Source organism: Equus quagga, chromosome 2, assembly GCF_021613505.1.
Source record: "Equus quagga isolate Etosha38 chromosome 2, UCLA_HA_Equagga_1.0, whole genome shotgun sequence".
NCBI classification, from domain to species: Eukaryota; Metazoa; Chordata; class Mammalia; order Perissodactyla; family Equidae; genus Equus; species Equus quagga.
The window spans coordinates 176,925,434-176,953,375 of NC_060268.1; the positions used below are offsets into that span (position 1 = coordinate 176,925,434).

The window sequence follows — 27,942 nt, forward strand, 5'->3', positions numbered from 1 at the left end:
TGCTTCCTGAAGGCAGAGGCGGGCGACAGGCCCTGGAGGATGAGGCTCCACTCTTTCTACACGGAGCTGCTATCCATCCCAGGAAGACGAAACGTCCAGCTGGAGATGAGAAGGGTGACGGGCAACTTGTACCCACTCGGGCCACAGGAAAGAGGGCCCAGGGAAGGGAGCTCGAGTAGAGCTGGCCAGTGCCCCGGCCGCAGTCTCAGCTCCTTCCCCCGTGACAACACTGACCAATCCCTTTAAACTAACTCACAAGAGAGCACAGCGAGGACCAACTCGTTAACCGCCTTCTCTGTGGCCCAGACCATTAGGCAGAAAACCTGCAGTGATCTCGCAGCCCTCCCAGCGGGCCAGGAGCCCACTGTCCCCGGGAGGCAATACTGGGGGTCAAACCCATGTCCCCACGTGACTCCCCAGACCACACCCCTCGTACGATCATTGACACACACCCTTGGGGGGGGTCTGAGCTGTCACGGGGAGACGAGCCCTACAAGAGTTGAGTTCATAGAAACTCCCAGATACGCAGTTTTGTGAAAGGCCCATGAGGCTTGTCCGACTCAGGGCAGCCCTCACGCAGGGACGTCTTCTCCAGGCTGCCTGACCTCTGCCCACCCCGACACTGTCCTCCACAAACAGAAGCAGCAAGTCTGCACCCAAAGTCAGAGGAGGCTACTTTGAGGGGCACAGAGCTGGGGGACAAGCCCGGCCTCTGCCCCCCTCAAATGCCCCACCACCCAGCAGCATACTGTCTCCCAGCCTGAGAAGTGGCCAAGAGACAATGACGATGGTAAAAGCACCATTTTCAAATGAGCCCAGCCTCTAGGCAAGGCCAAGCAGGTTTAATGACCTCAATACTCAAGTTACTCCTTCCTCTGCTCACTGCATTCCCACACGCTCACGAGGCAGGTTTAATGCCTATCCTCCTTAGACAGGGAAATAGAAACAGAGAACTCAATACACTTGCCCGAAGACACACAGCAGGCTGTACACCTTTGAGTCACACATTCAACTACCTTACGTTCCTGGGTTGAAATCATTCCTGGGGTGCCTGGCTTTTCTGGGAGTCCAATAAGGGACCCGAGAAACTCAGACTCAGCCCAATAAAACCAGCTACAAGAACAAAGGGCAAGGCCAAGTTCAGATTGAGGTTAGCCAGGAAGGAGGAAATGACCAAGGTCCAAATTCTTCCGGGCACTGACAGGTGGGAGAAAATCATTCCCGCTCAGGGAACATAGCAGAGTCAACAGTGGTGGCCCAGAATGACAAAATCAATCCAGCAAGCTCCCAACAGACAGCAGGAAGCATGGGGGCACTAAGAGGGCAGGGAATGGCCACATGCAGGGCCTTGAATGCAGAGGCCACGGCAGGTGACCACCAGGGGGCACCCTGAATTCGGAGAGCCATGAATCAGAGAGTGATGTTTTACTCCAAGCATGTGCTCAGTGGTCAGCCCGAAAGACCAACAGAGCACAAAAGCCAAGAGAAGGCCCATCGATTTACTGATGTTGGACGTGCTGCAGTGCAGGGGTTTTACTTGGCAAGGATGTCATGTCAGCACCTTGGAAGTACACGGTGCCTCCACAGAGCCTGAGCGGGAAGGGATGGTGCGCCAAAAGGGCCCTGGCCAGAGGCAGAGGAGAGGCCTGGCTGGGTGGCCTCATACAAGCCCCACGCCTGCTTTAGGAGAATGGAAGTTCTTGCCCATGGAGGTGTATGCCACTCTGCATGAAAAAATCTGGGAGACGCCCCAGTCACAAAGCAACAGCCAGGACCTTAGCAGGCTACAGGAGGGCGGGACCCCCACACACAGGTCTCCACCTCCTCGGGCTGGTATGAGCAATGCCCCATCCCCCTGGCCCGACCACGACGGCTGCAGTTTGACGGCCATTCTGGAGCATGTGCCCTGCCCTCAACCTTCCCGCCAGTGCACACAGGCTCCTCAGGAATGCTTTCCCAAGCCTCCAGGCTCCAGAGGGCCCTATGTTTTCGGGTCATGGTAATCCCCTCTTCCAGCCCCCAGGTTTGGGTCTCATCCACTTGTGGGTGCCAAGCACCTGACCCGGGGCCGGCACAGAGCAGGGGCTTGGTCAATACTGAAGGATCAGCGAGCCTGCACCGAGCTCACGCCCTGCCTCCTGGGTCAGGGGGCTGCATCGGGTCTCCGGCCCTGGCCAGCAGCCTGGGAGAGGTCTCTCCACCCCTTACCCGTCTCTTCAGCCAGACCATACAAGCTTGACGCAGCAGTGCCGGGCTCACCTCCCCGCTGCTCTGCAGGCCAGTTCGGGGTTGGGTCCCCACACCCCACCTGCACAGGTCCCCATGCGCTGAGATGGGGCAGCCAGGAGAACCTACCCTTCCTGGGCTGGCTCTGCTTTGGGGGTGGGACATAGGTGAGATCTGGGAGGGGGGAGTTCTTTAGGGCCTTCTGGTGGCCTTCTCCAGCCTCCCCCCAGACCGACGGTGTGTGAGTCATCGTCCTCAAGACCAACGAACCGTCTGCTCCCCTACCCACCAGCACAGATCTTCCTGATAGCCAAGGATGAGAAGGAGTCACCCGGTGGGCACCGGCCCAACAGGAGGCACCTTCTCTGGCGATTCCGAGATGACTACAGGTTTTCTTCAGGGGGGACTGCCTACCATGGAGACCAGGTGTGCGCACCTATGGCGCCAGAAGCCAGTGCCACGTTAGCACCACGCAAAACAAGGCCACATGAGTGACGAGCTCTGGTGACAGATAAAACCAGCCTCTTCTACCGCCCCAGTGTAAACGGGCCACGGACACTTCCTGTCCTGTGGACAGCGCCCCTGGTGACGAGATGAGTGCTGCAAACGCACTGAAATCTAGCTTGCATCCAGAAAAATGACTGGGAGGAAACAGAAAAACGGCAGAGAGTAGGCTGGGGGGCTGCCCTTCCCTTGTGGGAAACAGCGCTGGGTCTGCCCCTCGGCTGAGCCCTGTGCAGCCTAAGGGCTCTGCTGTATTTTGGGAGGACAGAAATACGAAAATGGCTGCAGCATTGTTGTCTACATGACATGCCCTGCTGCATCCGTCACAGGGACAGCTCCGGTGACAGCAAACCTTTGGCCGAGGTCGACACCACGTGATGTGGGGGAGGGGGCATCACTGGGTTACAGCCACTGCCGGAAGGTTCTACAGCTTGTGCCAGTCAACCAGGTCAGCGTGTGATCGACAGCAGATCCAGCAGGTGCTGACGCTCACGCGGGGCTGACATGCAGCCCCAGTAATCCCGAGTCACGTGGGGCTGGCGGGCTGCACCGGGGTCCCTCCATGCCTGGTCACCCTGAGCTGCCCGGTCCCCAGACTAGCAAACAGGAGCCTCTCGTTTATACGAACCAAGCCAACCGCGATGAAGCAGGTAGTTCAGCTCACAGACCGAGAAAAGCAAATGTATGTTAAAATATCCAAAGCACATAAAAATAAAACCAGGCACTTAAAAACAAACACACCGCGCACTGTAAACACACAGATTGCCTCTCCAAAAGGAGAGAAGACAGTCCACTGCCTAGGCATTGATTCCCCGCCCCTCCAGATCACAGGGAAACATCAGGCGAAGACCCAAACGAAGATTTCTTCATGCTGGTTGTGCCGCAAATGAGCAGGGTGGCTAGATCTAGATTGACAGAGAGCCGTCTCCCATCTCAGCCCCGCTCAGCAGCCGAGGCGAGGCGGGGCTCCGGGCACAAGCTTCCAGTTCCTAGACCTGAGGTCTGCGGTGCTTTCCTTAAAGGTAAACGTTACCCTCTTGGGGTCCAAGCGGCTCACCAGGAGCATGACTGTAGGTTCCAACAGATCCGAATCTGGCTGTTGATTCTACCAAGGTCGCCACACAAAACGCCATTTATACAGGCTGAAAGCTCCCGGGAAGCCACGCTCCTACCCCAGCCCCTGACACACTGCTTTTGGGGGAGGGTTATAATGAGACGTGGAATGTACGAGAAGGAACGAGGAGGAAAACGGCAGCTACAGGACGGACCGTATGACAGAGAAATTTATTTGCTGGCAGACTTCCGACTGCAGACTCTCTTGGCACTGGCTTGCTGCCATGCAAGTGAAACAAAAATCAATATCCTTTGGTCTGCAAAACAGTGTGTTAACAATCACACTCCTAACAACTTAAATATCTCCCTCACCCCACACCCGAATAGCAGTGAACGTTTTTGTTAGGAGGCAGTGCAAAATTAACAGAAAGAGAAGAAAATAAGGCAATTTAACAGGTCTTCCTTCAGCAAAACCTTTCCAGGACTTCAACGAGGAGATAATCTTTCTGTGATTATGACCAAACCCTCCCGTTGCTTAGCAACACATAATTAAGGAATATGTTTTCAGATCCGCTTTGCAAGCCCGGCCATTATCAGATGAAATTACTGGAGCAACAAATGTCAGCGCCATGCAAATTAGTTGGTTGCAAAGAAAGAATGTTTGACTGTGAGGGAGAAGGCACAGGCCCTCGGAAAAATTATCTGACTTTTCTTCTGTCGCACAGACTACAGAAAGTCAAATAAATTGTACAATCGGACTCAAAAAAAAAATCCACAGGAAGCAAAACCAGAAGCCATGTTGAGAGACAACAGGAAAATTCAACTAGTTACTCAATCTTCCTTCGGAAATAAGAAAGAAAAATGCCTGGAGGTCAAGCTGTAATGCAACAATAGCCATTTTAGTCTATGAGTAGCCCAATCATCACCAGCTCCCCCAGCATGAGAGAGAAAACTAATGCAGCCTCTCACAGATGCAAGTGGAGCGTCCCGGGACCCACCCACCACAGCTGTTTAAGGCGTATTTTCTAAAATGTACATCTTATTTTTACCCCACTACCTCCAGCCTATAATACCAGCTGTTTAGAAAAAAACTCATTTAAAAGGGACTCAGTTTTCTAAATTATGTTGGGGAGGGAAGTGGAAGAAAAGGAAGGAAACTGATTTTCAGCTTAAATTGTCAGTCAAGTTTCTCGAGCTAAAATAAAAATTCTAAGTATTGTTCAGAGGATATCTACCTAGAAGTTTACCCACAACGCCCAAGGAAACGTACGCAGTACATGACATTTGTCTCACGTTTTGAAGAGAACCACCTAGGATCGCTCTCTTCCCTCAACGTGGAAATATATTCTTCCCTGCGAGTAAGCAGAATTCCCAACTCTATTTTCCAATATGTGAGACTACGTCTGTTTTTGAAATGGGGTTCTATGGGATTTCACCATGTGGCTTTGTTTTAACACACAAGCCTGGAGTCATAATGCTTTGAGCTCTACGGCAGGTAGTTTCACCTCTGCTACTGCGTGTAGACCCTTCAGAGGTGCATTGCCACGCTATAATGCACTTCTAACGGCATGTGAACAATGCACAACTCACGGAAGAATTGGGTATATATCCCTGCCTTCTCCAAAGCCACTGAAAGTGAACTGGAGCAAACACCACCCCTCATAGGCTGATGGTTTCACTCTGTTCTGAATGGTCCTGGGTTTCTCCCAGAAACACAGTTGTGTTTCACCACCATAAAGGGAAATCCACAAATCAACTTGAGCTCAACTAGAGAAAGGGGAGGCAATGCTGTTCCAGTGGGTCAGCCTGAACCGCAAATCCACTTCACCCAAGAGAACCCCTGTCAACTGGCTGGCCGAGGTGTCTTGTTTGGTGGAGTGTGCGTGTGTGCATATACATGTGAGTCAGGATGTGGGTCTGGTCTCCAGAGAGCAACAAAAACGTGAGGACTCACTGTCCTGTGCTTGAACCCCCACCTGCACTATCCCCTCAATGTCCTAAGCGAGGAAAGGCAGGGAGGGGTGCATTACTTGGTTCCGGAGCAAGCATGGTGGACACGATGATGGGGGCCCCCGTCCGCCGGGCCACCTTCTGGTAGGAAGACTGAGGTGTGTGGAGGCTCTGGCTGGCTGGCGGCAGAGTGGATGGCTCCACGGGGACACCGGGCTTCCGCAGGAGCTGGGGGCTGCCGTGGGGGCTGGGCAGGGGAGACGGGCCCACACTGCGCTCCCGCTTCAGCAGTTCCATGGGCACCGTGTAGGCTGTGGAGTAGGCTGTTCTGGGGCCTGGATGAAGGGCAGTCGCAGGACCTGGGTTTATCAAGGCCACGCCAGCCTGAGGGGCATATGTGGGGCCCAGCCGGGCTGTCAAGGTACAAGGGGCAGGAGAGCTATACCCAGAGTTAGAGGGGAAGTGGGGGGCCTGGGCGCCCACCCCAGGGGCAGAGTAGGTAGCCACCGTCTCTAGGAGGTGCTGGGATGGTGCACTGGAGGGGCGGCGAGCCAGGTCTCCAGCTCGGGGGGACGCCGCCTGCAGGGGACCCACAGGCTGGGGCTGCATGGCTGAGGCACCCAGAGAGGACAAGTCACTGTGGAGCTCACTTCGGTGGCTGAAGCTGCTGGAGCGTGTCCGGGGCGGGGGGCCCACCCGGCCCTGCCTCCGCAGCTGCATCTCAGTCCTGCAGCTGCTGGCCAGGCGGCTCAGGACGCGGGCCTGGCCCAGGTTGGGCGCGACGCACTTGATGTCCGCCTCCTCCATCGTGGCCAGGACGGCTGGAGAGTCGAAGCCCTGCTGCAGCAGTGACACCAGCGTGGCCTCTGCCACACCCTCAGCCCGCAGGAGGGCCAGGAACTCAGGCATCACAGCCCTCTTGCCCCCGGGTCCCCGGAAGGTGGACAGGTCAGCCTCACAATTCTCGTAAGCCACCTTGGAGCACATACTTTCCTGGGCAAGGCCGTAGCCCCGGTTCAGCGTGCCTGGGGCTGCCCCTGGGCCACCCTCGGAAGTGGCAGCCGGGCCGGAGTCCATGACCAGGCACGTGGGGGCTGCCTGTCTGGCGGGGGCCGAGTCCGCAGGCCTCTCGCCAATGTCATTGTAGACCTGTCTGGAGGGGTAGGAGGGGGCCTCGTAGCGGCCATAGGCCAGCTCCGCTGCATACCGCGCAGGCGACGGGGCCCTGCTCTGTGTCCGCTGCCCCTGAGGGATCATTTTACCTCCAGGATCGCGGTACAGGTGACCAGTGTCCTGCAGGGCAGGGACCCGGCCTTGCACTTGATCCCACGTCATTCTGCTGCCAAGCACTCCGTAACTGGGCAGCAAGTGGCCGAGTCCCGGGTCTCGAGGGTGGCGAGGCTCTTTGGGTGGCCGAGTAGCTCCGGACGGGTCACCGTAGTAATCCCGAGGCAGCAGGCCACCGCGAGCAGACATCACTGCCTGTCTGCTGTCGTAAAAGGTGAAGTCGGGAACGGAACTCTTCCTTCCGGCGCCCGAATGGTACAAGGCCTCTGGGGGGAGGCAGGGCTCGGCGGCCCCGGGCATGGCGGCAACCTGCAGCCCGGGGTTCGGCTGCTCATACCACGGTCCCTCTCCGCCTCCGTCTGTCAGAGAGCTGCTCCTCCCCGGAGCCTCGGCGATCTCCCAGGGGCCCTCGTACCACCCGGCAGCATCCCAGCTCTGTGAACGCCCAATATTTATATGCCTGCTGGGAACCGGCATTGGAAAAAAGATGAGTGCGGCCGAGGCAGAGGAGGAAGCCTCTCTTTATAAATCTTCAATTACATACATCAAAACCAGACCTGGCTGGATTCTAACCCTTCCGAGACGGCAGGAACAACCAACTGGGGGTTTCCTATTTCAAAGTATGGCCTAAATTATTAATCCTCTGAAACCTTAGTAGACAAAACACAACACTCACGGTAACTTTGCCTCACTCCCCAACGGTGGCACGAGAGGTCTTTTCTTTACGGCTCAGTCCCAGAAAGGAGGCTGCACCGAGCCTGCTGGGGGCCCCTCCCTGGCGTGCTCACATGGACCTCGGCTCTCTCAGCGTGCGGATTAGGAGCTAAATAAAACCCCTAAAGCTTTTGTTCCATGTGACATCTCGTTAGACTGATGGAGCTGGCTGCCGGCTCCGTCCAGGCCTCCCGACCTACAACGGGGAATTATTGTCACACTGAGGCCCTGGCTTATCTCTCTCGTCCTCACCAGGGTACTTTTGGGATGAGCACTACCTCCCCCTCCCAAAGGCGCCTCCCTGCGACCTGCCTCGGAGCGCCTAAAAGTGACAGAAGGAAAATAGAAAAAGACCGCTTTCATGTCAATTCAATCTTAATCCACCCTGATGAAATGTTAATCCATTGCACACGGCCAGGAACAAATTAAATGTGAACAGGCAGGCAGGATAAAACGAGAAAGTCTCACACACGGTTCTAGAACACAAGGTGCCCTGAGAAGTGGGCCAGCTCTGCAGCCTGACGCTTCGCCAACACTGACATCTGGCTCTGGGATGAGGCTTTGGTTATGAATCAAGCGAGTTACACTGCTCCAGTCCGCATGGATCCTTCACCTTATTATTGTAAAACACAGACCCCTTCATGCTGCCAGGAAAAAAAATCAACCACTGTGTGTGTGATCTAGAATTTATCATTTCAAGACCGTAATAGAGCTCTACGACTAAACCCGAACATTACGAAGCAAAACCAGGAGACGTGGCTGCCTCTGAAGGACATCTTCCTTTGAATCTGTTCTCAAGAAAAGTGTAACTCCAGCAGGCACGGTCCGGCTTAGATCTTGCGGATGATTTTCCATATTCCCGTGGATTAGGACTTTATGTAGCCTACCAGTGACTTTAGCTCAATAATGCAAAGCACAGCAGTTCCTTAGATGAAGGAACGGCCCAAACAGGAGGATCAAAGGATTTCCTTAAACACACAGATGGGGGGCGGCTCTGAGGTTGAGTGGTTCAGTTCGCGAGCTTCACTTAGGCTTCGGCGGCCCAGGTTTCACTGGTTCGGATCCTGGATGCGGACATGGCACTGCTCGTCAGGCCACACTGAGGCGGCATCCCACAGGCCACAACTAGAAGGACCCACAACTAAAATATACAACTATGTGCTGGGGGGATTTGGGGAGAAAAAGCAGAAAACAAAAAAACAAAAACCACATAGATGGGTCCCGGAGAAGCAACTGTACAAACCAATGCTGCAGGTTCTGCCCCTCTGACTGTGGGACGCCCGTGACAAAGAAGGCACAAGAAAAATGCAAGGTGGTCATCGGGGAGCTGCCAAGGCTGTGTACAACCAGGACATTTTAAAATGAGGTAACGGGCACATTTGCAGCCATTAAACCTGAGTGTTTTGAATTCATTCACATCTCTCTCAATCTAAGATTCAACTGGAATCTTCAACTAAAGAAAAATACTAGGCATTAAAAAATTTCTTCTAATGTGAGAAGTAGAAGTTTCACCTGTGAGAGAAGAGAGTGGGTACAAGTCTGTTTCCAGGAACTGGAGGTACACAGTAATGAAAGACAGTTCACAAGGGCAGTGCCTGCCCCACCTCCCCATGTCCCGATCGACATATTAAACTTCGGGATAAGCTCTGTTTAAACCAACATGACTCCCCCCGCCAAAGAGTGCTGGTCCCCTAAAGCCACAGCTTCTGTGATTGCTGATGGACTGTTGAGGAGCTAGCCCAAGTAGTGCTCCGAGATGCAGCCCAGGAACCCCAGAGTCCATTAGTTAAACACCAGGGCCCCCACTTCTGATCCCAAAATGCCAACAGGCCATCAAGTCATCTCAGAAAAACACCCTGGCCGGCGAAGAGACCCAAACCCTCCCTCAGGCTCCTCCACCTCCTATGATGCATGAAAAGAAAAAAGAAGAAAACTTAACAAGCCACACTGCACAAGGTTGGGTTTCCATGTTTAAAAGAAGTCTGCTGGCGCCAATTTCTGCAACTCCTCTGCTGGCACATTTGCAATCACGGGCTGAATGGCCCGGGCAGGGGAGACGGAGGAAACAGGCCTGGCCACACACAAGACAATATTTACACATCTCCCCAACAAGCCTGAGGATGTGTTCACTTAGAAGATACATCAAAAAGGACAGGAAAACGTTACAGACCTCAAACTAAATGGAAATAGCACTATTTGGTTACAGTGCATCATTTCCCGGCACCACTGGGCTGCCAGGGGGTCGGCCAGGGAGCTGGCGGGCTGGGCAGGCCCAACTTCCATAGGTTTTCTCCTCTTCTGGGCACCACCGTTCAGAACCCGGGCAGAGAAAGGAGAGGGCTGAGATAAAGATGGAACGGTCTCACTGGGAACCCTGCTACGAATGAAGACAAAGAGACGGGTTTGCGTGGAAACAAGCCTGGCGGATCAAGCAGGACACACCTTCACCGAGAAAGACACCAGGTAACCTCCAGCAGCCCCAGGCCCACATCCGCCTTGTCACCTCCCTCTTCCAGTCTTGGGCTTTTGACCAGGAGGGGCCTTTTAACCCTCCCAGTGGAGTTTCCACCCCATTGCTGCTGCCATTGCCACCTCTCCTCCCACCAGAGAAGATGACCAGCTGGGCAGGACAGACAGCAGCAGTCCTGGCCCCGCAGAGGTGACCAGAAACAGGGCATCTTTGATACCATGTTTTTCTTACGGGATCCTTACCAGAAGGCTTGAACATCTGTTGAATGTCCCAGGCCCCGTTCTAGGTGTTCCACCCACGAACGACTCTACAGGCAGACAGAACCGTATCACACCCCAGATGCTGGGGCCAGAGAGGCTGGGCGCCTTGCCCAGGGCCACGAGTGCCAGATCCAGATCACTCCAAAGCCCACTGCTTTCCTGAGTCCCCTGCACTGGCCAGAGTTGCTCTGCCCTGCTGGGGGCAGGAAAGGGGAACCTCCTTTTACCAGAATTACCAAAGTTATTCTGTTATTTTCTTAAGGTTTTCCCAAACCCCCAAATATTATATATGTCACTTCTACAATTAACTACTTGAGTATCAGAAAGGAACTCCCAAACAGACAACTGCTCCAATCCCTCAGGATGGGGTACACCGGGCTCCCGTCAGGACCAGGCCCCCAGCCCAGCCCTTAGCTGATGCCTGGTGACTGCCCCACGCCTTAGTGTCATGTCATCGCGCCATTTCCTTTTCCTTCCTTTTTGTAATAAAAAAGCACAACACCATGTGGGGTAAATGCTAAGAGGCCTCCCTCACGGTGCAGGCGCGTCCTTTCAGAGACATGCGGATGAGCCCTTGAGCCGTCTGTGCCACATCCTTCTCTAGTGAGGCAGCTCTGGTGACTCACCCAGCTCTCGGACATCTAGTTGTCAGTTCAAGTTCTGCACCTGAAGCAGGACTATCTAGAGGAATGTGTACCCAACAGCCCCTAAGAAGCCAGGAACAGGTTTCTGAGAGGCGCCAAAGGTGTAACGGCAGGGGCAGCGCGGCCATGGGCAGACAAGCTTCAGGGCGGGCAGCACCCTCTGCGCTGCACCCAGGGGGCTGGGGCTCCATTCCATCCACTTCCAACCCATTCCGCTTGGAAGCTACCCAAACTCACGCAGCCTCGCCTCGCCTCTGCAATCCGCCAAATATTATGACAGACGTTTTCCTGTGTTAGGTACAAACACCTGTAACTGGCCTCACACTTTTCTAAACACTCCATGGATTTCTTTTTAAGAACACTGCAGTAGTTTAGAAAGGGCTGCTTTTCTGAAAACCTCATATTAACTAAATAAAGCAAGATGGGCCCAATTTCTGAAACAGTCATGAGTCTTACAGACTTAACTTGTTAATCCTGCGAAGAGTCTCACTACAGAAAATTGAGAAACAGACAATCCAAATTCTCCTGCAGACAAAATAAACCGAAGATGAAGCTGACCATGCAGAACAGTGTGAATGGCAACCTCAGGGTTCAAAGCAACATCCTCCCAGAGCCAATTCTTCAGTTCCCTGTGCCACGAAAGGCATCAATTCACAACCGCTGAGACCTGAATGCCACCCTAAGAGAAGGATCTAGATCCAGCAGGGAGGAAAATCGAGGCAGGGATGGGCAGCAATCCCTTCCACGGAGCAGCCCTCAGCCCAATCACCAACAGGCATCTCAAGTTCTCATCAGCACAATGACCTGGAAATCTGTTCGAAAAGAACAGGAAGTAGCAGCATAGTCCCGGGGCTAAGCCTCACTCTGTTTTTCTAAGGCTGGACTCCTGTGAAGGTCATCGGGTCTCACTGCCTGTCCCCTGACAGCATCAACCGCTCGCTCCTTCTCAGGAGGCAACTCTGGGGCGTTCCTTGGTCAGCCCTCTTTGTGGTAGGCCAACCCCGGCTTGGGGCTTCCATTTCCTGGTCCTCCTCCAGTCCTTGGGGCCACAAGACCAACACAGCATTGAAAGTGAAAGTGGAAATAAGAACCCCCCGCCCCCAGTTGCTCCCCTGTGCCTGCTGAACCCCAGATGAAGCCACTAGAGCACCCTCACCCTCCACCTCCCACAGGCCACGTCTCCCGGGGGACAATGCTGAGGTTAGTGGGTTACACAGTTTTCCAGAGACTCGGCCAAAAATAGGTCTATGATATCCCACTTCCTACTTTTAAATGTGTCGAGGCTGTGTTGGTTTTTGTTTGTTTCTGTCAAACCTTTTAGAATTTGTTTAAAAACAGCTTTCCTGCTTTAAAAAAGTTTTCTTTCCTTCTTCCTCCCTTCCCCCACGTCACCTCCCAAAGTACTTGGCTAATCTCGATCAGAGGTGGGAAAATCCCAAGTGCAGGGGTGAAACAGCAAATAGGACATGTGGCAGGGTTTCGACACAGCCTTCGTCTGAATGACACTGGTACAAAGAGAAAACCAGCAGAGTTGTCCAGACATCACGTTGGTCATCAAAGGATCAACACGGCACCAATCACCCTTGGATGCCCACTGCTTGCCCCCGATTCCTGAGCCCGGAGGCTTTGGATCCTCAGTGTAACCCTCCAAAGAAAACTCGAGACCTCGGGTGGAGCCTGACAATGAAACCAACCCTTTCAAGATGAGCTGCGCTGGCAACAGTGCCAGCCTTCTTGTTGTGACAAGATTTAGCCATTTTAAGTAAAAACAAAGGCTTGCACGTTGCTCCTGACTCGATTTCTTGACTAGGTTATAAAACTTAATGGGAGTTGTTATGAAAATTAGGTTTGATTCCCACTCGTTATGGGTAAAAAGTCCATTCTCTTTTACAGCATGTTTTGAATGTGCCAGTGGAGCAGGAAGTGTGAGCCACGACCCCAGCTCGGATATAGGGCCTGGGCATGCCACAGGACCAAGTCTGTACCTTGAAAGGCTGTGCTGAGTCCTTGGCAGCTCCTGGCACAAGCTCTGCCCCAGGCAGGTGCTCAGTGAACACTGCTCCCCCCCTCTCCGTGAAAACCTCCACTAACAGCTCTTCCTGCAAAATCTCAGCATCTCAGGTGACCCCAATTCACCTCGACATTGCCATCCCTCACCCCATCACACTCCATGTTTTATGTCTCATCTTTATTGGGTTCAGAATATTCCAGAATTCCTTCCTCTCACCTTTGTTTGCAATGCCTCAATCATTTCCATCCACCAGGGTCCAGCTCAAATAACCCACCTCCAGAAAGCGTCTTCCATTCACCCTCTGTCACTTTGTCCCTAGTCCAAAGAAATGTGCCACTTATCAAGGTGAGAACACCACCAAAATAATCTGGGGAATGCATTAACCCACAGTCAGCCAATGGTTTTCTCACTTAAGGGGATGGACCCTGTCCCTCCTGATGCGTCCTTCCTCCATTCATCACTTACTGGTTCGTTTGACACACAGGGTACAGAGTGACCTGCAAAGTATGACTCTGTACGGGGCACAGGACTCGATGCTGACAGCTAGTCCTCGCCCTCAAGGAGTGTACGGTGTGAGGGAGGAAAATGACAGGTGTACATGATCACAAGGAAAGCCCCTACCCATGGCCTCCCCGGCCTCTGAACCCATGCCCACGGGGAGGCACAAGCGCCTCACTAGCAAGGCCAGCGCACAGTGGGCATTCACCGAGAGAACAAAGGAGGATCTACAGCCCCCAGGATCAGATGCTCCCACGCACGACCTACACTGCCTTGGCTTGCGGTGCACGGTTTCAGCACACGGGCCCGGATGGTACAGTCAGAGGATGGGCTGCAGAGCTTCTGCAGGAGATGAGAGGACTGAGCAGCCCCCTGCCTTGAAGAATTCCAGGGTGCGAACAGGGAGGCAAGGACCCTCTTGGTACCTGCATCTTCCCAATCAGGACTGACAGAAACAAGCTCAATGGACCTTCCAGCCCCTGTGATGAATAACACGGCAGGAGAGACAGGGAAGTGTGGGAGCCACTGTGACCAGGTGCACGTGGATATCTAGAATGTGTCCCCCTCCCACTACTTCACAGGCCAGCTGGTAGTGCCGAGTCGAGTTCTTGCCTGGACCTGGAAGGGGAGCCAAATCTCAGAAAGCCACCTGAGACTGCTCAGGAGACAGACAGCTCGCTTTATTTCAAAGCTTGAGCTTTATTTATTAGCAAGAGAGTCCATCAATGTGCAGGATGCTCATCAAATAACGGTTTGATGGACTGAGTATCAATCAGTCAGAAGCAGGAGTCTCACTTCTCAGTGAGCCACTTGTAAGGTTGTGAAAAAAAGTAAGCAGGCAAGAAGCTGCAGTGAAGGGCCCTGCTTTCACAGCCTCCCCGAGTACTCGTAATTAGGTTGAGCTGTGTTGGGACGTACCCAAGCCCAGGGACAGCCCTGAATTTGTGTTGGGCACCATCTGCAGGTCTACGGCTTCAAAGCCAGGACTGCTCTGTGCTCTGGGCCTCCTCTGATGAAGGAGACTCGCCCTGGATGCCCTTGAACTCTGGGTCCGGTGAGGTATTTATCAGGCCTTGAAGCAGACAGTCTTTGTGCAAAGGGGCAGTGACCAAGATGAAACGTGCCAGAGCTGGAAGAGAAGCCAGACGCTCCAGGGCACACTTGGGTTTGATCCGAAACACGGACACAGACACGGTGCCACCAACCAGAGGGGTGAACAGGATCCACTGTGGTGGGGTGAGAGACAGAGCAGCAGCCACATAACAAAACCAAGACAGCGAGGAACACCCACACCCCAGCCACTGACTCCACCGGTGCCACACCCCCACCCCTAACCGGAAGCAGAGCAGCTTTTTTAAATGTTGCTTTCAGAAACGTGGTGAGTTTAAAGAAATCTGCCAGGTGCAGACAGAGCCCATCATGAATCAACAAGTGCAAAGAGAGGCCGAAGTCTGCATTTCACAGATGAGTAACAACAGAGAATTAATAAAACATTTAACCTGATTCTCACCCTGCAGAAAGGAAGGGCCTGCCTGTGTGTGGGTAATTCAATGAACCCAGTCCCTAGATGGCAGTGGGCACCCCAGGGGAGAGACCGATGTTACAAATTTAGCTTAAGACCATGACCAGAATAGGCAAAATATGGCTTTTTATCCCTTGCAAATAACTTCTGTGAAGTTTCAACTTGACCACTCTCTCTCTTTACCCATCCTTTACATGAGCACATTGTTTCAGTACATTCGTTTACACTACAGAGTTCTAAGTCATGTCTAGTTGACTATTGTATATTTACATAGCTAATGTAATTATCACTAATCACATAATTACTGGAAATGTGCATAATTGCCTGAGCCAAACATATAATTACAATGTATAGCAACATTATGAATCCCATTTTTAAAATCCGCATTTTGGGGCTATTTAAAGATATTTATTAGAAGCGATTGTGGATCACCTAGATGGCCAGCCTTGACACTGTTTCTTTAGAAAGTGCTCCAAGTGCTTTAAAAAAACACAAGTAATGATTTTATAATGCTTTTTAAAAACAAATCGCATATAAATAAAAGACAAAATGATTTGGGACTGAGTCTGTAGACTATGCTCTCCCCATAGGGAAAGAAAGGCCAATCCTTCAGCTTTGTGGCTCCCACAGGTGTGAGCCAGTCAGTGAAGACCCCCTACCTCCCTGCAGGGGGCGCTCAGCTGCCCGGACGCACCGCCCCACTTCAGGTTCCCTGCAGGGGGCGCTCAGCAGTCCTGGACGCACCCCCCCACTTCAGCCACCTTGGCACCTTAGACATCTCTGCTTCTTGCATATCCTAGGACCACGAATTACCTTTCTCTGGAACGTTCCACTGAGACGTACTTTCACAATGACCAGCTCATCCCACTGAGAAGACCAGAACAACATGGGGGAAAAGTCTTCTCCCACCTCATCCACGTAGCCTTTTCTCTCTGACTTTTCCTGTCCTCCTGGGTGACAAAGTTGATGTAGAAAGATTCCCAGAATTTATTACTATTTATGTGTTTAACAGACAGCTCTTGGTCTCAATTTTCCCCACATCCATCCCACCGGCCCATCTTTCTCACCTCTTTTTATTCTCTGGGCTCATGAGAACATCCCAGAGGTAAGGAATGTTGAATATAATTGTTTATTTAAAAGGCAGTCCTTGGGGCCACCCGGTGGCACAGCAGTTAAGTTCGCACGTTCTGCTTCTCGGGAGCCTGGGGTTTGCCAGTTCGGATCCTGGCTGCGGACATGGCACTGCTTGGCAAAAAGCCATGCTGTGGTAGGCGTCCCATGTATAAATTAGAGAAAGATGGGCATGGATGTTAGCTCAGGGCTAGTCTTCCTCAGCGAAAAGAGGAGGATTGGCAGTAGTTAGCTCAGGGCTAATCTTTCTCAAAAAAAATAAAACGGCAGTCCTATCATTTTTTTTTCCTGCAGAGTAAAGGAAAGTCCTCTCCTGAGTTATGCTATGAAAAGGACTTACCACAGCTCAGCTGACATAATCCTCAGTACCATTTTTCTAAGAATGTAAGACATTTGAACAAAATGAAGTAAAAATGAAATATGTCCTTTTTTAAAATTACATTCTCAACAGCCACAGGAAAAGATGGTGTCTAGTGACTTATTCTATTCTACCACACAGTAAGATATTCTAACAAAAGTCATCAGCAAAGCGATTGTGGGATATTACAAACTGTGGACTCTGGAAAGTGCTTTTCTGGGTTACTTTTGCAATGCTGAGTGATTGCAAGCTCTCTTCTCTGACCAACAAATATTTGGGGCAAAGCAAACCAGCTCTGCCCTGATGCAGTAACGTATTACAACTCGAAAGGGTGCAGTTCACGAAGGCAATGTGTCAATTATGCCAGCAAACTAAACAGAGGGAAAAAGCCAGACCTAAACTATACATCAAAAAGAGAAGACTATAGTCTGCTCCCGCCCAGTCTGTGTCAGTGGAGCCCGCGCCACAGCAATTCTTACACCAGAGCATTCTAGGACTGTTTGATACTAGGCATCAAGAAACAAGAGAACAAATGATAAATATCAAAATAGAAGGGCTGCTTTAAAAAAAAAAATTAAAATCTGGCTTTTAAGTCAGCTTGAAAGACCATTATTCCAAGCGATTTGGATGGAGTCCCAAAGACTGTGGCTAATGAGAAGCGAAGGTAAACTCTGTACTGTGCTTAAATCTCAAGCAGAGACATCCCGTTGAGGGGTGAAGGTGCACCCGGAGGCAGGATCTGGGCATGCAAAGAAGGATGGAGCTCCACTCCGTGTTCCCTCGGCTTCGACTTGGAGGACACAGAGGGGAGAGCAGCTAGGAGCAGGCCACAAGGGGACTGGGGCTCGGGAGGAGCAGGTCCTGAGGGCTGATGTGGAAGGTGTTGAGGAGGGGGCTGGACAGGCCTTGGAAGGCAGGCAGTGATTCTGGAAGCAGTAACTTCGCAGGGATCATTCCACCAGACTCGCTCAGCTGGAGCAAAAGGGTTCATTCAAGAGAGGGAGGGGGAGAGAGTAGGACCTTGGTGTGCGTCAGGAGGCTCGTCTGGCATGGGCGTCCACAGCCAGGGTTGGCACCGAGGCTGTGCAACAGGCAGGAGGGAAGAATCTGCAAAATTAGTGTTCCCAAAGACCAAGGGCAAGAAGACAAAGTTTCAACAAGCCCAGAGTGGCTACAGCAGGGCAGGGTGGCTTCACACCTTAAATCATAAAACCAAACAGTGAGAGACAGAGGACGTCCTTGGGGTTGGGTGCGGGTGGTGGGAAGGGGAGAATGGTGTGCTGGGTTCTCTGGGCTTCCAAGCAGAACATTCGAAAACAGTTAGTTCAGGTTTATAAAAGGAAGACTGGTGACAGTCCTAAGCCAGGGATGTAGATGCGTGAGGCCTTCAGGAGGAAGAAACAGTGGAATCCACAGAGCTGAGCTGAGGGAAAGTCCAAATAAAGAAAAGCAGACTGCCAGAGTCTCTGGGCGCAAACCACCGCCAGCTCCGTACCCGCTGGCAGCACCTGGGAACTGGGTACCACCCGTCCTGACCTACAGAAGGTGCTCAAGCAGCTTATAAACACAAGGAGCACCCACGGAGCATCCTGGAACAGCTGTTATACTTAACGGGGCACCAAACAAGTATCTGGGATCGTGGATTATGAGCTACATCCGAGTAAGCTCATGTCGTGAGTCTATCTGGATAATGGCTACTGAGAAATTAAAATATACAGAACGGCAACTGTCCCAGGAGCACTGTTCATGGGTTCGAGGGTTGAAGGGGTGGGATTAGCCCCACCGGTGTTCCTGGTACTAACCTTGAAGAGTGATCCACTAGGATGAGCTATGAACAGATGCGTGGGAGAAACAGGAATCTGCAGTCTATATTAGGTACATAATACTGTAATGAGGTTCGAGTCCCTGGGGGTGATTATAGCGTTGTGGTTCCACAGGAAACGAACGGTCCCAGTTGGAGATACATGCCATAGGCAATTATGAGTAAATTGCTGCATCTACAACTGTCTTTCAGATGGTTCTGGAAAAGTCCATCCATCCATCCTTCCATCCACACACACGCATATCTCTATCTACATCTTTATGAAAAGAAAGCAAACGTTATCACAGTTGTAATTAACAGTTGAAGAGAATATCAGTTGGTTGTACTATTCTATCAATCTTTCTGTAGGTTTGAAAAATCTTAAACACTAAAAATAAAAATCCTTAAATCTCAAACCCCTCACCCTGCATCAGAGCCCCAGGGAGGTGGGGGGACAGCCAGCGCTCTTGTAGCACGGTGCTCTCGTGAGGCGTGCAACCACACAGTAGAACTCATCTTTGACGCCTCCACTCCACGCGGCTTGAGCCACACTGACTTAAAGCACAACCAATTCCACATGGACGGCTTGTGTCACCCTCCCTGGCAGCTCCCCCATGACCTCTGACAAGCCCTGCAGCGAAGTCACCAGTGGCCACGCTGAGCCAGCCTGGCCTGGCAGCACGGAGGGCCAGCAGCTCGGACACCGGGTGGCAAGGGGTGCTAACTTGAGACCCAGGTCCACGCGCTCGGGAGCTCTCCCCACTCCCTAATTAGGAGAGGAGGGGGCTTAGTCAACAGTTCAGAGTTTCGTCCCCAGGTTTCCATTAGGTTTTAATTATGTTTATTTTTCCTTTCATGAATAAACCACTTCCAGACATTTTCAAAGATACCAGCGATGAGAACACATCACGAGGGGCCACGCTGGGCTAGTCAGGAATATCTTGGAATTCATCGCTGTAAATATCTTAATTCAAAACAGATAAGGTCCGGAAACCTCAGGAAATAAAAAAAGATGGTCCTAATATACAGCGTCTTTCATATGCAAAATGATCTTAGGTATGTGGAAGAACCCGACCTCAGGGCCTCCTTCCCCTCCCCAGCTCTCCAGCTACACCCCACTCTGCCCCAGGCCGGCCTCGCTCGTCCTACACGAAGGGCAGGCCTACTGCCCACGGGCCAATGACACCGGCAGACGGGGCTTGATGTTGAGAGATGCTAGGGTCGGGGGGCCTCTGGCTGGAGGATGGGGGTGTGATACACACAGTCTGACCAGAGAACCAGTGCCCAAAAGGCGAGCTGGTCCACAGGTGAGCGGGTAAAGGATTCGAGGGCGGGACCACGTGTCTTTGGTTAAAAACCGCCAATCACGCTGGCTCTTACCTTCACAAATTCTGTCCAATCGCTGTCGCTTGACTTTGTGCTTATCCACAAGGGCCATTCTTTATCGAACTTTGCAACTCTCTGATTCAAAAGGCAAAGCGGTCCTCTAAGAACTTAGGGGAACTCGCAGGAGTCTGCGGGCATTACGCCACTATGAACCCTGAAACAAGGAGAAAAGAATCCTTACTCTCTGGACACCCTGCGGACATAGGACAACAGGTCAGTCAGGACTTCGCTGCCACTTTCTACAAGGGGACCTGCCATCGGCGCCTGCTCTCCTCTCTCAAACACTGGGCGAGGGAGTTGCTCCAGGTCCCTTGTACCAATCTCCTGCCTTCTGTCATGTGACAGGAAGCAAGCAACACGCAGAAGACAAGTGTCTTTTCTTTCTGAAAGCTGTAAACAGCAGCATCTGGACCTCTTGCTTTTAACTTCAGGGCTGTAAACACCAATTACCGACCAACCTGAATTGTAACAATTTGTACTCCAATGCCAGAGACCAAGCGACAGCCAGTGGGGCCTGCCCTGGATCTCTGGGAACCAGAGAGGCAGAGCCACAAGGGGGCAGGCTCATCGACCAACGTGGACTAGCTGGGGAGACGGGCCCAGACGCATGGGCACCAAGATGCAGGCACCCAGCTGTGGCCATGCGATAGACTTTCTCAAGGCCTTCTGCCCGGCGGTTTAGGAAACTTTCCAAAACTGCCCTTCAGGGGTCACAAGTCAGAGCCACTGCTGAACACAACACAGGCCGCTTATCCCAGTGCATGAGAATGGGAGTGGAAGACACGCACCACCTAACCAAGGCTTGCCCAGCGCCAGCTCCCCGAGCCTTCCTCCCATCTGGAGGGAGCCACAGACAGCATCGGCCAGGGCAGTGTCCAGGCTGCCGGACTTGATGCTGGGCAGTGGCAATCGTGCCGCGCCTGTCCACGCGTGCCCACGGTCCTGCAGGAAGAGGTGAGGCAGATGGAGGAAGCAGAAGAGGAAGGCCCTCGTATTTGGGTTGGGGTGTGAGGAACACTCCAGAGGGAGACCGGAATGCTATCTGAGGAGCTGCTGCCCAGCCTGCTTGTGGAGGAAGCATGGGGCTCTACTGGGAGGCTCTGACTCCCATTTCCCGCTCATCCAATGAACAGTTGAGGCCACAAATCATCATCTGTAACCCCAACGTCCCAGCTTTTGGCTCATTGCAGCAGTCTTATTTTAACAACAACACGATATACACACAGAAAAAGTTGTCCTCAGTTATCCAGCAAATGAGGGGAAATAGGAGACAAAAAAAACGCTTCGGCGTTAATAATGAGGGTTATTATGTATGGTCATCAATTACGCAAAACGCTGGGAGTTCCTTTATCAAAGGTCAGAATGCAGGTCTGACTATGAAAAGGTAGGCGACTTCCCGGTAGTTAACGGCTAATTTCCCAGCAATGAGGCTGAAAAAGCACCCCAAAGATTTATGGCAACAATTAGGTGATTTTTTTTTTTTATTTTAAAAGGAGCTAGGAAAAAGCACAATTTCTAATCACATAGATTAATTAATGCAACATCCAAGAGATACCAAACTCTTTCCAGACCTGGGATGATCATCCTGGGCCAGTGAGGAGACCAAGGTCATCTAGAGCAAGCTGGGTCAGGACGTGGAAGGTGCGAGAAGACGCACATGTAGTGGACACATTTGCAAAATTCTGGTCTCACTCTTGCTGGGCTTTATGAAAGGCGATCACAAAAGGCGAGGGGAGTTCCCATAACTCAGGCAAACCTGAGATGAGAGTCCCGGTGGGACCACGAGGCTCTGGACCCGAGCATTTGTGCCCATGAGAGACACTCAGAGGCCGGCCCAGAGCTCGGCCGGTGCTTGGGTCTCGAGCTCTGATCATCAACTGTGTGGTCTGGCCCCTCCTCGACTCTGGCGAGATGACAGACCCCACGTTAGCTGAGGGACGAGAGAATTAATTAGTCACTATTTGTGAAGTGCCGTGGAGATGAAAAATGACAGCAGCATCATCCGAGGCAAGACGGGTCTCACCCTCCTCCTCCAATTCCCAAGTGAGGAGTAATCATTCTTTTTGCTTTTCCTTTGAATTTTAATTTGTATAATTAGATGGCTTCCTGAAAAATTGATAAGTAGAATCTCTATTATGCAATCAAAGAGAGATGAGGCATCAGCTTATACAAATTGTCTGCACCCTTTATTTAAAAAAAAAAAAAAGCCACTGACTTCCAAATCTGGCCTTTCTTTGGGGGGGCGACTCTTTATGGCTGGTCCTGGTCCTTCTGTGGGGACCCTTCAGCTCTGGCACCCACCCAGTTTCAGACCAGCCAAGTTGACAGGGAATTCAGACTGGCAAGGCGACCAGGCTGAGTCTGCTCTGGGTTTCACGGCAGTGATGACCACTGGCTCCTGCAGCCTCCATCCCCTCCCCCGGGATCTCTTCTGAAGCAGGAACTTATGAAATGTGACATTTCCCTCCTTCGCCCTCCCAAGGAGCAAGCTATTTATGAGGACTTAATTAACATAACCCTCCTCCTGATGAGAGGGACAGGCCCTCCTCAGAGCTGAGCTGTGAGCAGCGGGTCTCCGGCTGGTGTCCACACTGATAATGCCAGCACCCCGCCATCCACACTGGGCCTGGGCTCCCCTGGTGGTGCCTGCTAGGAAAGCGAACCTCCGCCTTTACTTTATACCAGGCTCCACTCATAAATCATGAATATTTTTGCCCCTGAATTTATCATCACTATCATCAGTTGACACCATCTAGTCAATGTTTAACAACAAATACATAAAGGTACAGACAGAGAAGAAAAACAAGGAAGAGGATGTGTTCCCCTGTCCCACTTTTGCTAAAACTGTAAAAATTCAAATCATGGTGGTGGTGTTGTGGGTGGAAAGAATTCTAGAACCGCTTGCAGAATGACCTTGGACAAGCTGTTCCGGAGGCAGGGTCTTGTTTGTAGAATGGGGATAATGTTCCTGATGTTCCAAAGTGGCTGTGAGGATCAGATGAGAACACGCATGAAACCATCTGGTGCCAAAGAGCAGGCCTCCGAGAACCGCCCGCACCTTCCTCTGGTGAGATATCCCCTGGACTATCACTCCCCTGGCTTAGGCTGGGAGGTCAGTCTCAGCAAAACACAAGAGAGATCAAAAGTCAGGTCTTTTCCTAAGTAGAAATTGTGGTGCACTGATGCCAAACCTTACAAGAAAAAACAATGCCTTCTCCCCAGAAAGAGAGAGACTGAAATCACAGACAAACCACAGAAAGGTCTACCTAACACTTTATTAGCTTGGTGATGAGATGGGGGTTGAAAGTGTGGTGTCAGTGGCTTCACCTTATTGCAGAAGGGAAAGCTGCCACTTGGAGACTCCTGGCTACACTAGAAAGCAGCTATAGGTGTGGAAGGTGTGTTCCATGTGGGTTTCAAAGAGAAACGTGAGGTTGAAGAAAACAGGGAATAGAAAGGAGGAAGAACGCTTCACTCACAACCACTCACTTGGATATCAAACACAAAACAGAAGCACCCAAGAGCCAGGGCAAGAGAAACAGGAGGTTCCCCTCATCCATCAGGGTCTAAACCCTGGGCAGATTAATATCACTAAATGACCATTAGCAACCCCAGCTGCTGGGACCAAACCACTATAGTGTGCAGAAACCCAGGCCTCAGTAATTTACATTCTTAAGATCTCAAATAAGTTCCTAAGGTGCCCTCAGTTTCTCTATGCCCGCTCCTAGTCTTCACAAAGATCAGGCAAATGAAGGAATTTATACAAAGTAATTGATGTCTTCAATGATGTCTTTCAAAATGAAAGTTCTTCTAAAACCAGTTAAACACGATGATTGCTTTCAATTCTTTTAAGGAAATCTACTTAAACATTGTGATAATAAAGAGAACCCAAGTTTTGCAATATGCTAACGAATTAACATTGTTGTAGTGAAGCAAGGACTGCCGGGAGTTCTCTGAACCAATGGAGCCCTTGAATGCATTTCGTCGTCACACCTGCAGGGTGGTGGGTTTTCCGTTTGAGAGAGTGAGGTGATCCAAGGCAAGTAAAAAGGCCCCTTGCAGCCGGGCAGCACTGGCGCACAATGTCTCAGCCTTTGTGGGCCTGGGATGCCTAAAGGGTTGACATCACTCCTCGGGTCCCCTTCACCACAGCCTACAAGGCTCTCCTGATCAGTCGAAGGCTCATTTACCAACCTGTGAGGGACCTAGCAGGGCGCCACCCATCCAGGCTAAGGCGACACTAAGCACCTGCTGACATGGGCAAGGCCCCTGCAGCTGGGGTGCCATCCAGTGTACCTGCAGGGTCAGCCCATTTAACTGCCTTGAGGATGCCGGCCCACCGTGATGACTGCCCAGGAGACCCTCTCTGGCTCTTCACCTAATCCCAAATAAAGCCCCAGGTCTTCAGGCTATCCCCAAAGAACCGGTTCCAAAATCTTCAGAAGCCGAACACACTCCTTCTTTAGGAAGATACCTGGGCAGAATCCTCTGAAGAGGTGATCTGGGTTGTGCTTTGTAAACTATATCTGCAGAACCAGTTAAAATCCAGCTATAATAAAGGTTCTACAGGGGCCAGGGGTCAGTGGGAAAAACACTGGCTTAGCCTTTAGTTAAATGGTTGACAGTATGACAACTAACAACAAAACTATGAAAACTGCACTTTAAGAAAGGAAATGAAACTTCTGGGGAAGATCAGTCATGGGAAATGAGCTTACTGAAGTCAAGTTTGTATACGTCTAAGCTACTGCTGTTCCCTGATTATTTACTCAGTAGCTTTTGGGTAAATTTAGTTTTTTTTGGAAAGATCAAACATAAGGTTCAGAAATCAAATACATAAAAAGAAGCACAAGAAAGTCTACCACTCCCACAGCCCGCAGCCCATGCTCTAGAGGTAACCAGCAGGACCCTGCAATAAACACTGAAGCTTCACTCTGGTTCCTGGGGCCAGATCTGTCCACTGTTCAGCAAGACTAGGGAGCAGAGCTGCTCATCTTTCCCCAGGGAATGCCCAGCAGCCCAACCCCAGGGTGACAAGGTCACTCCATGGTCACATGCCCTCAATCTGTTTCAGGGGCCCCACCCTCTGATCCCCAGGGGCTGACACAACATGGGCAGGCTTCCCAGACAGAAGTGCACGGACGGATCAAGAGTGGTGTGCCCAGGTCCACCATCCTTTTCCAGCAGCTGGGGGCGCCAAACGTGCTTCAGAATTAAGAGGTATTTGGATTTTTAAAAGGCAACACAGCGCCTACACCATTATGATGGACCCCTAGACAACCATTAAAATTTCTCCCCCGGGAGAGATGAGCATGCTCCCTCAACTGGATTAACATTCAGAATATAAAACATAACCTCTCCACAATTCAGGCCAGGTCAAAATCTGCCACCAAATGGTGACAGAAGAATTCAAGTTTTCAGAGCTTTTTACAATTTGAACACAAGGCTAAGGGATTGTGGGCCTGTGGTTTTATTCCTTCCATCTAACTCTCACCAAAATATTCTTTGGGGCTTTGAAAGAGACAAAGAAGTGAAAAGTGAAGTCCCTTAAATCTTTCTACGTAGAGCTTGTGATGTCATAGAAACATAGAAAGCGAGTCTTTCAGCACGTGGGATCTCAGTGCCAGTGGGAGTGTCCTGTGAGGTCAGAGGCTGCCATGAGGAGGGGGCAGACGTCCCCTTGGCCAACAACGCTGAGTGAGTCGTCCTGCTTGGTTATCACGTGAAAATACATTTCCTGGTGTTAAATGCCAAACTCAAGAATCCTAACTGTTTCCACTTGCTAAAAGCTATCGTCAAGAACTGAGGACTGGAGCAGAAACAATTCATGATTTTCCTAATTGGTTGTTTTATTTGTGTCCTAAGGAAAATTAAGTGTTGGTCTTCCCACGCTGAAGAAAAGGAGACACTCCTGTGTTAAGAATCTTCACACGTTTTTATAGCACCTGACTTATAAATATGGTTTAAAAATATACTCACTTTAATAAAGTATTTTTCAAGAAAACACCAAAACGAAACAAATATAAAAGCAAATAAGCAATCTTTCATTCAAATTAAGATGTGTGATACGACACCTTTTACTCCCATTATGTTGAGACTGAGGAATCACCGAAACAGATGAACTTTTCCTTTCCCAATCTCCCGGCCCTTCCTTCCTGTGGCATGACAATTCTGATCTGTAGCTGAGAAATTTGGTTGAACAGGGTCAAGGGATGAGCAACTTCAAGCTCAACGTGGACAGAGGAAGTTCCATCCTGACCAGACAACTCGTCTTTTGTTACATACTGAGTGCAAGAAATTATTATAGGACATTTATATCTGAGCAAGTGAAAGCAAACACCACAGAGAAGTATCCAGAACATCAGAAAGATCTGAAATGCCTGTGGAGGGGCTCGGCCATGCTGAGGTTTTTGGGGTGGCCAGTCCAGTGCCCCAAAGGTCCCCCGAGGGTGCGTCTGCAGTCCATGGTACAAACTGTGCACCACACGCACTTGCTGTGGTTCAGTGCGGGGAACTGATGGCCCACATAGGCTTGGACCTAGAGGTCAACCCAGGCGGGAGCCACCACGAGACGGCACCTGGAAGTTATATGCTAAACCTGTGCTCAACTTTTAAAACAGTCTACGGAATAGGGAGGGGTAGGGAGTAGAGATTTAAGGCAACTTTGGATTATTTTGCTTTTTCCAATATATCTGAATTGTGCTTGTACTTAAATGTCTAACAGACATCAGAGGAACTAGTTGGTTATCAGATCACAATGATGAGATCTTAAATTTTTAAAAATCTTAATGTTAGATTTTGAAGAAGTCGGCCTCTTGATTTCTTGCCACTAGGAGGCCCTGACTCCTTGAATGCCTTCTCAGAGCGTCTGCCTTCCTTGGGGGACACACTGCTCTGCTGCCCCTGTGAGATCCCAGCCCGTTTGTCTCTTGACACCATGGGGTCCAGAATCCACGTGTAAGGGTATGCTCTCTGCAGTCACGGCTCACTCGAAAAGCTAGCAGAAACCACCGTGCGGGGCCACCCTTCTGTTCCAGCCCGTCCCCCCAGCAGGCCTACCTAGAGGAGGCCTGGCGCCCAGCGATGGCGCCCTTCGGCCGACAGAGGGCACCACACGCCCTGCACAGCCTTCCGGAGGCAGCAGAGACCTGAGGGGCTCTGCCAGGACTCGCCTTGCTCATTTCCAATCCCAACTTGGACTCTACAAGAACCTGGAGAAAATGAGACCAGATAACTCCAGAAGGAAAGGTCTGAGCCAGTTTCAGGATGACATGCTGCATTTTCCCTCAATCTCAGGATGTAAAAGGGACAGAAGACACCTCAATTCACCCTTAAAGCAACAGAGGTTTAGATGTAGGAACATGAGTGGCCAGGGGAAAGGAACACAGCAGCAGGCCCTGCTGTTGTCTGTATCTTCTGGGCTGGCAGCTGTGGTTCGCCCTTTCAGAGCTGAAGTTCAGGCCCTGGAGAGGCAGGTCACAGAACAGGGCAGCCCCCTGGCCCGAGCTTGGGGCCCCAGATCCAGGAAGGGCCCTGGGCCACCCTGAAGGATGATTTTCCATTATGCCCCTAATTCTTGTTTAAAGATACATCACGGAGGAATGAGCCACAGGGATGAAAGATGAAAACAACTTGGCAGAGACGTCATTTATAAGAGGAGGAAAAAACAGGTGGGACTGGGCAAGGCCTGTCAGGGTTTCCATTACAAAGCCCAGCTTCTGGGGCACCACACACCCCTGATAAATTAGGGATTGCTTCATCCTCCTCAACCCCCACGGTTCAGTTTGTGTGGAACATGGATGACCTCAGAATGCACCACCTTTTCAGTACACACTAATTTGGAGAGGGAGGTGGAAAAAAGCGGATTTTTCCAACCTTATTCAGGAACTGATGCTGGCCAAGAGATGCCATCCTGGAGAAAGGGCCTTCTCCCTGGGCACCTCAACCCGGCCCTTGCACTTTTAAGGCCGCTGGCCTCTACCTGCTGGACTGATCATAGCAGAGGGAGAGCTGACGTCTCCAGTCTTTTCTGATCACCAGGTTCTAAGAAACAGATGCACTGATGCAGGAAATCAGTTCCCTTCTCCACACCTGCAGGGCACCTGAATGGTTTGGGTTGGAGAAGGAAAA

General features: G+C 51.2%; 1 protein-coding gene across 8 annotated transcripts in view; it reads right to left on the bottom strand.

The window, feature by feature from the left end:
* CTBP2 (C-terminal binding protein 2) overlaps nt 1-27,942 on the bottom strand; it is a 165,715-nt gene that overhangs the window by 33,088 nt on the left and 104,685 nt on the right. For 6 of the 8 annotated variants that reach the window (XM_046652648.1, XM_046652644.1, XM_046652650.1 and 3 more), the window contains one exon: nt 19,810-19,969. The exons of 1 other annotated variant lie outside the window; for it this stretch is intronic. In XM_046652648.1, the coding sequence (XP_046508604.1) occupies nt 19,810-19,867 (58 nt within the window). In that variant the 5' untranslated portion in view covers nt 19,868-19,969. Of the gene's footprint in view, nt 1-3,787; nt 3,914-19,809; nt 19,970-27,942 lie in introns of those variants that run through there. One more of the 8 variants, XM_046652643.1, reaches the window with a different exon arrangement.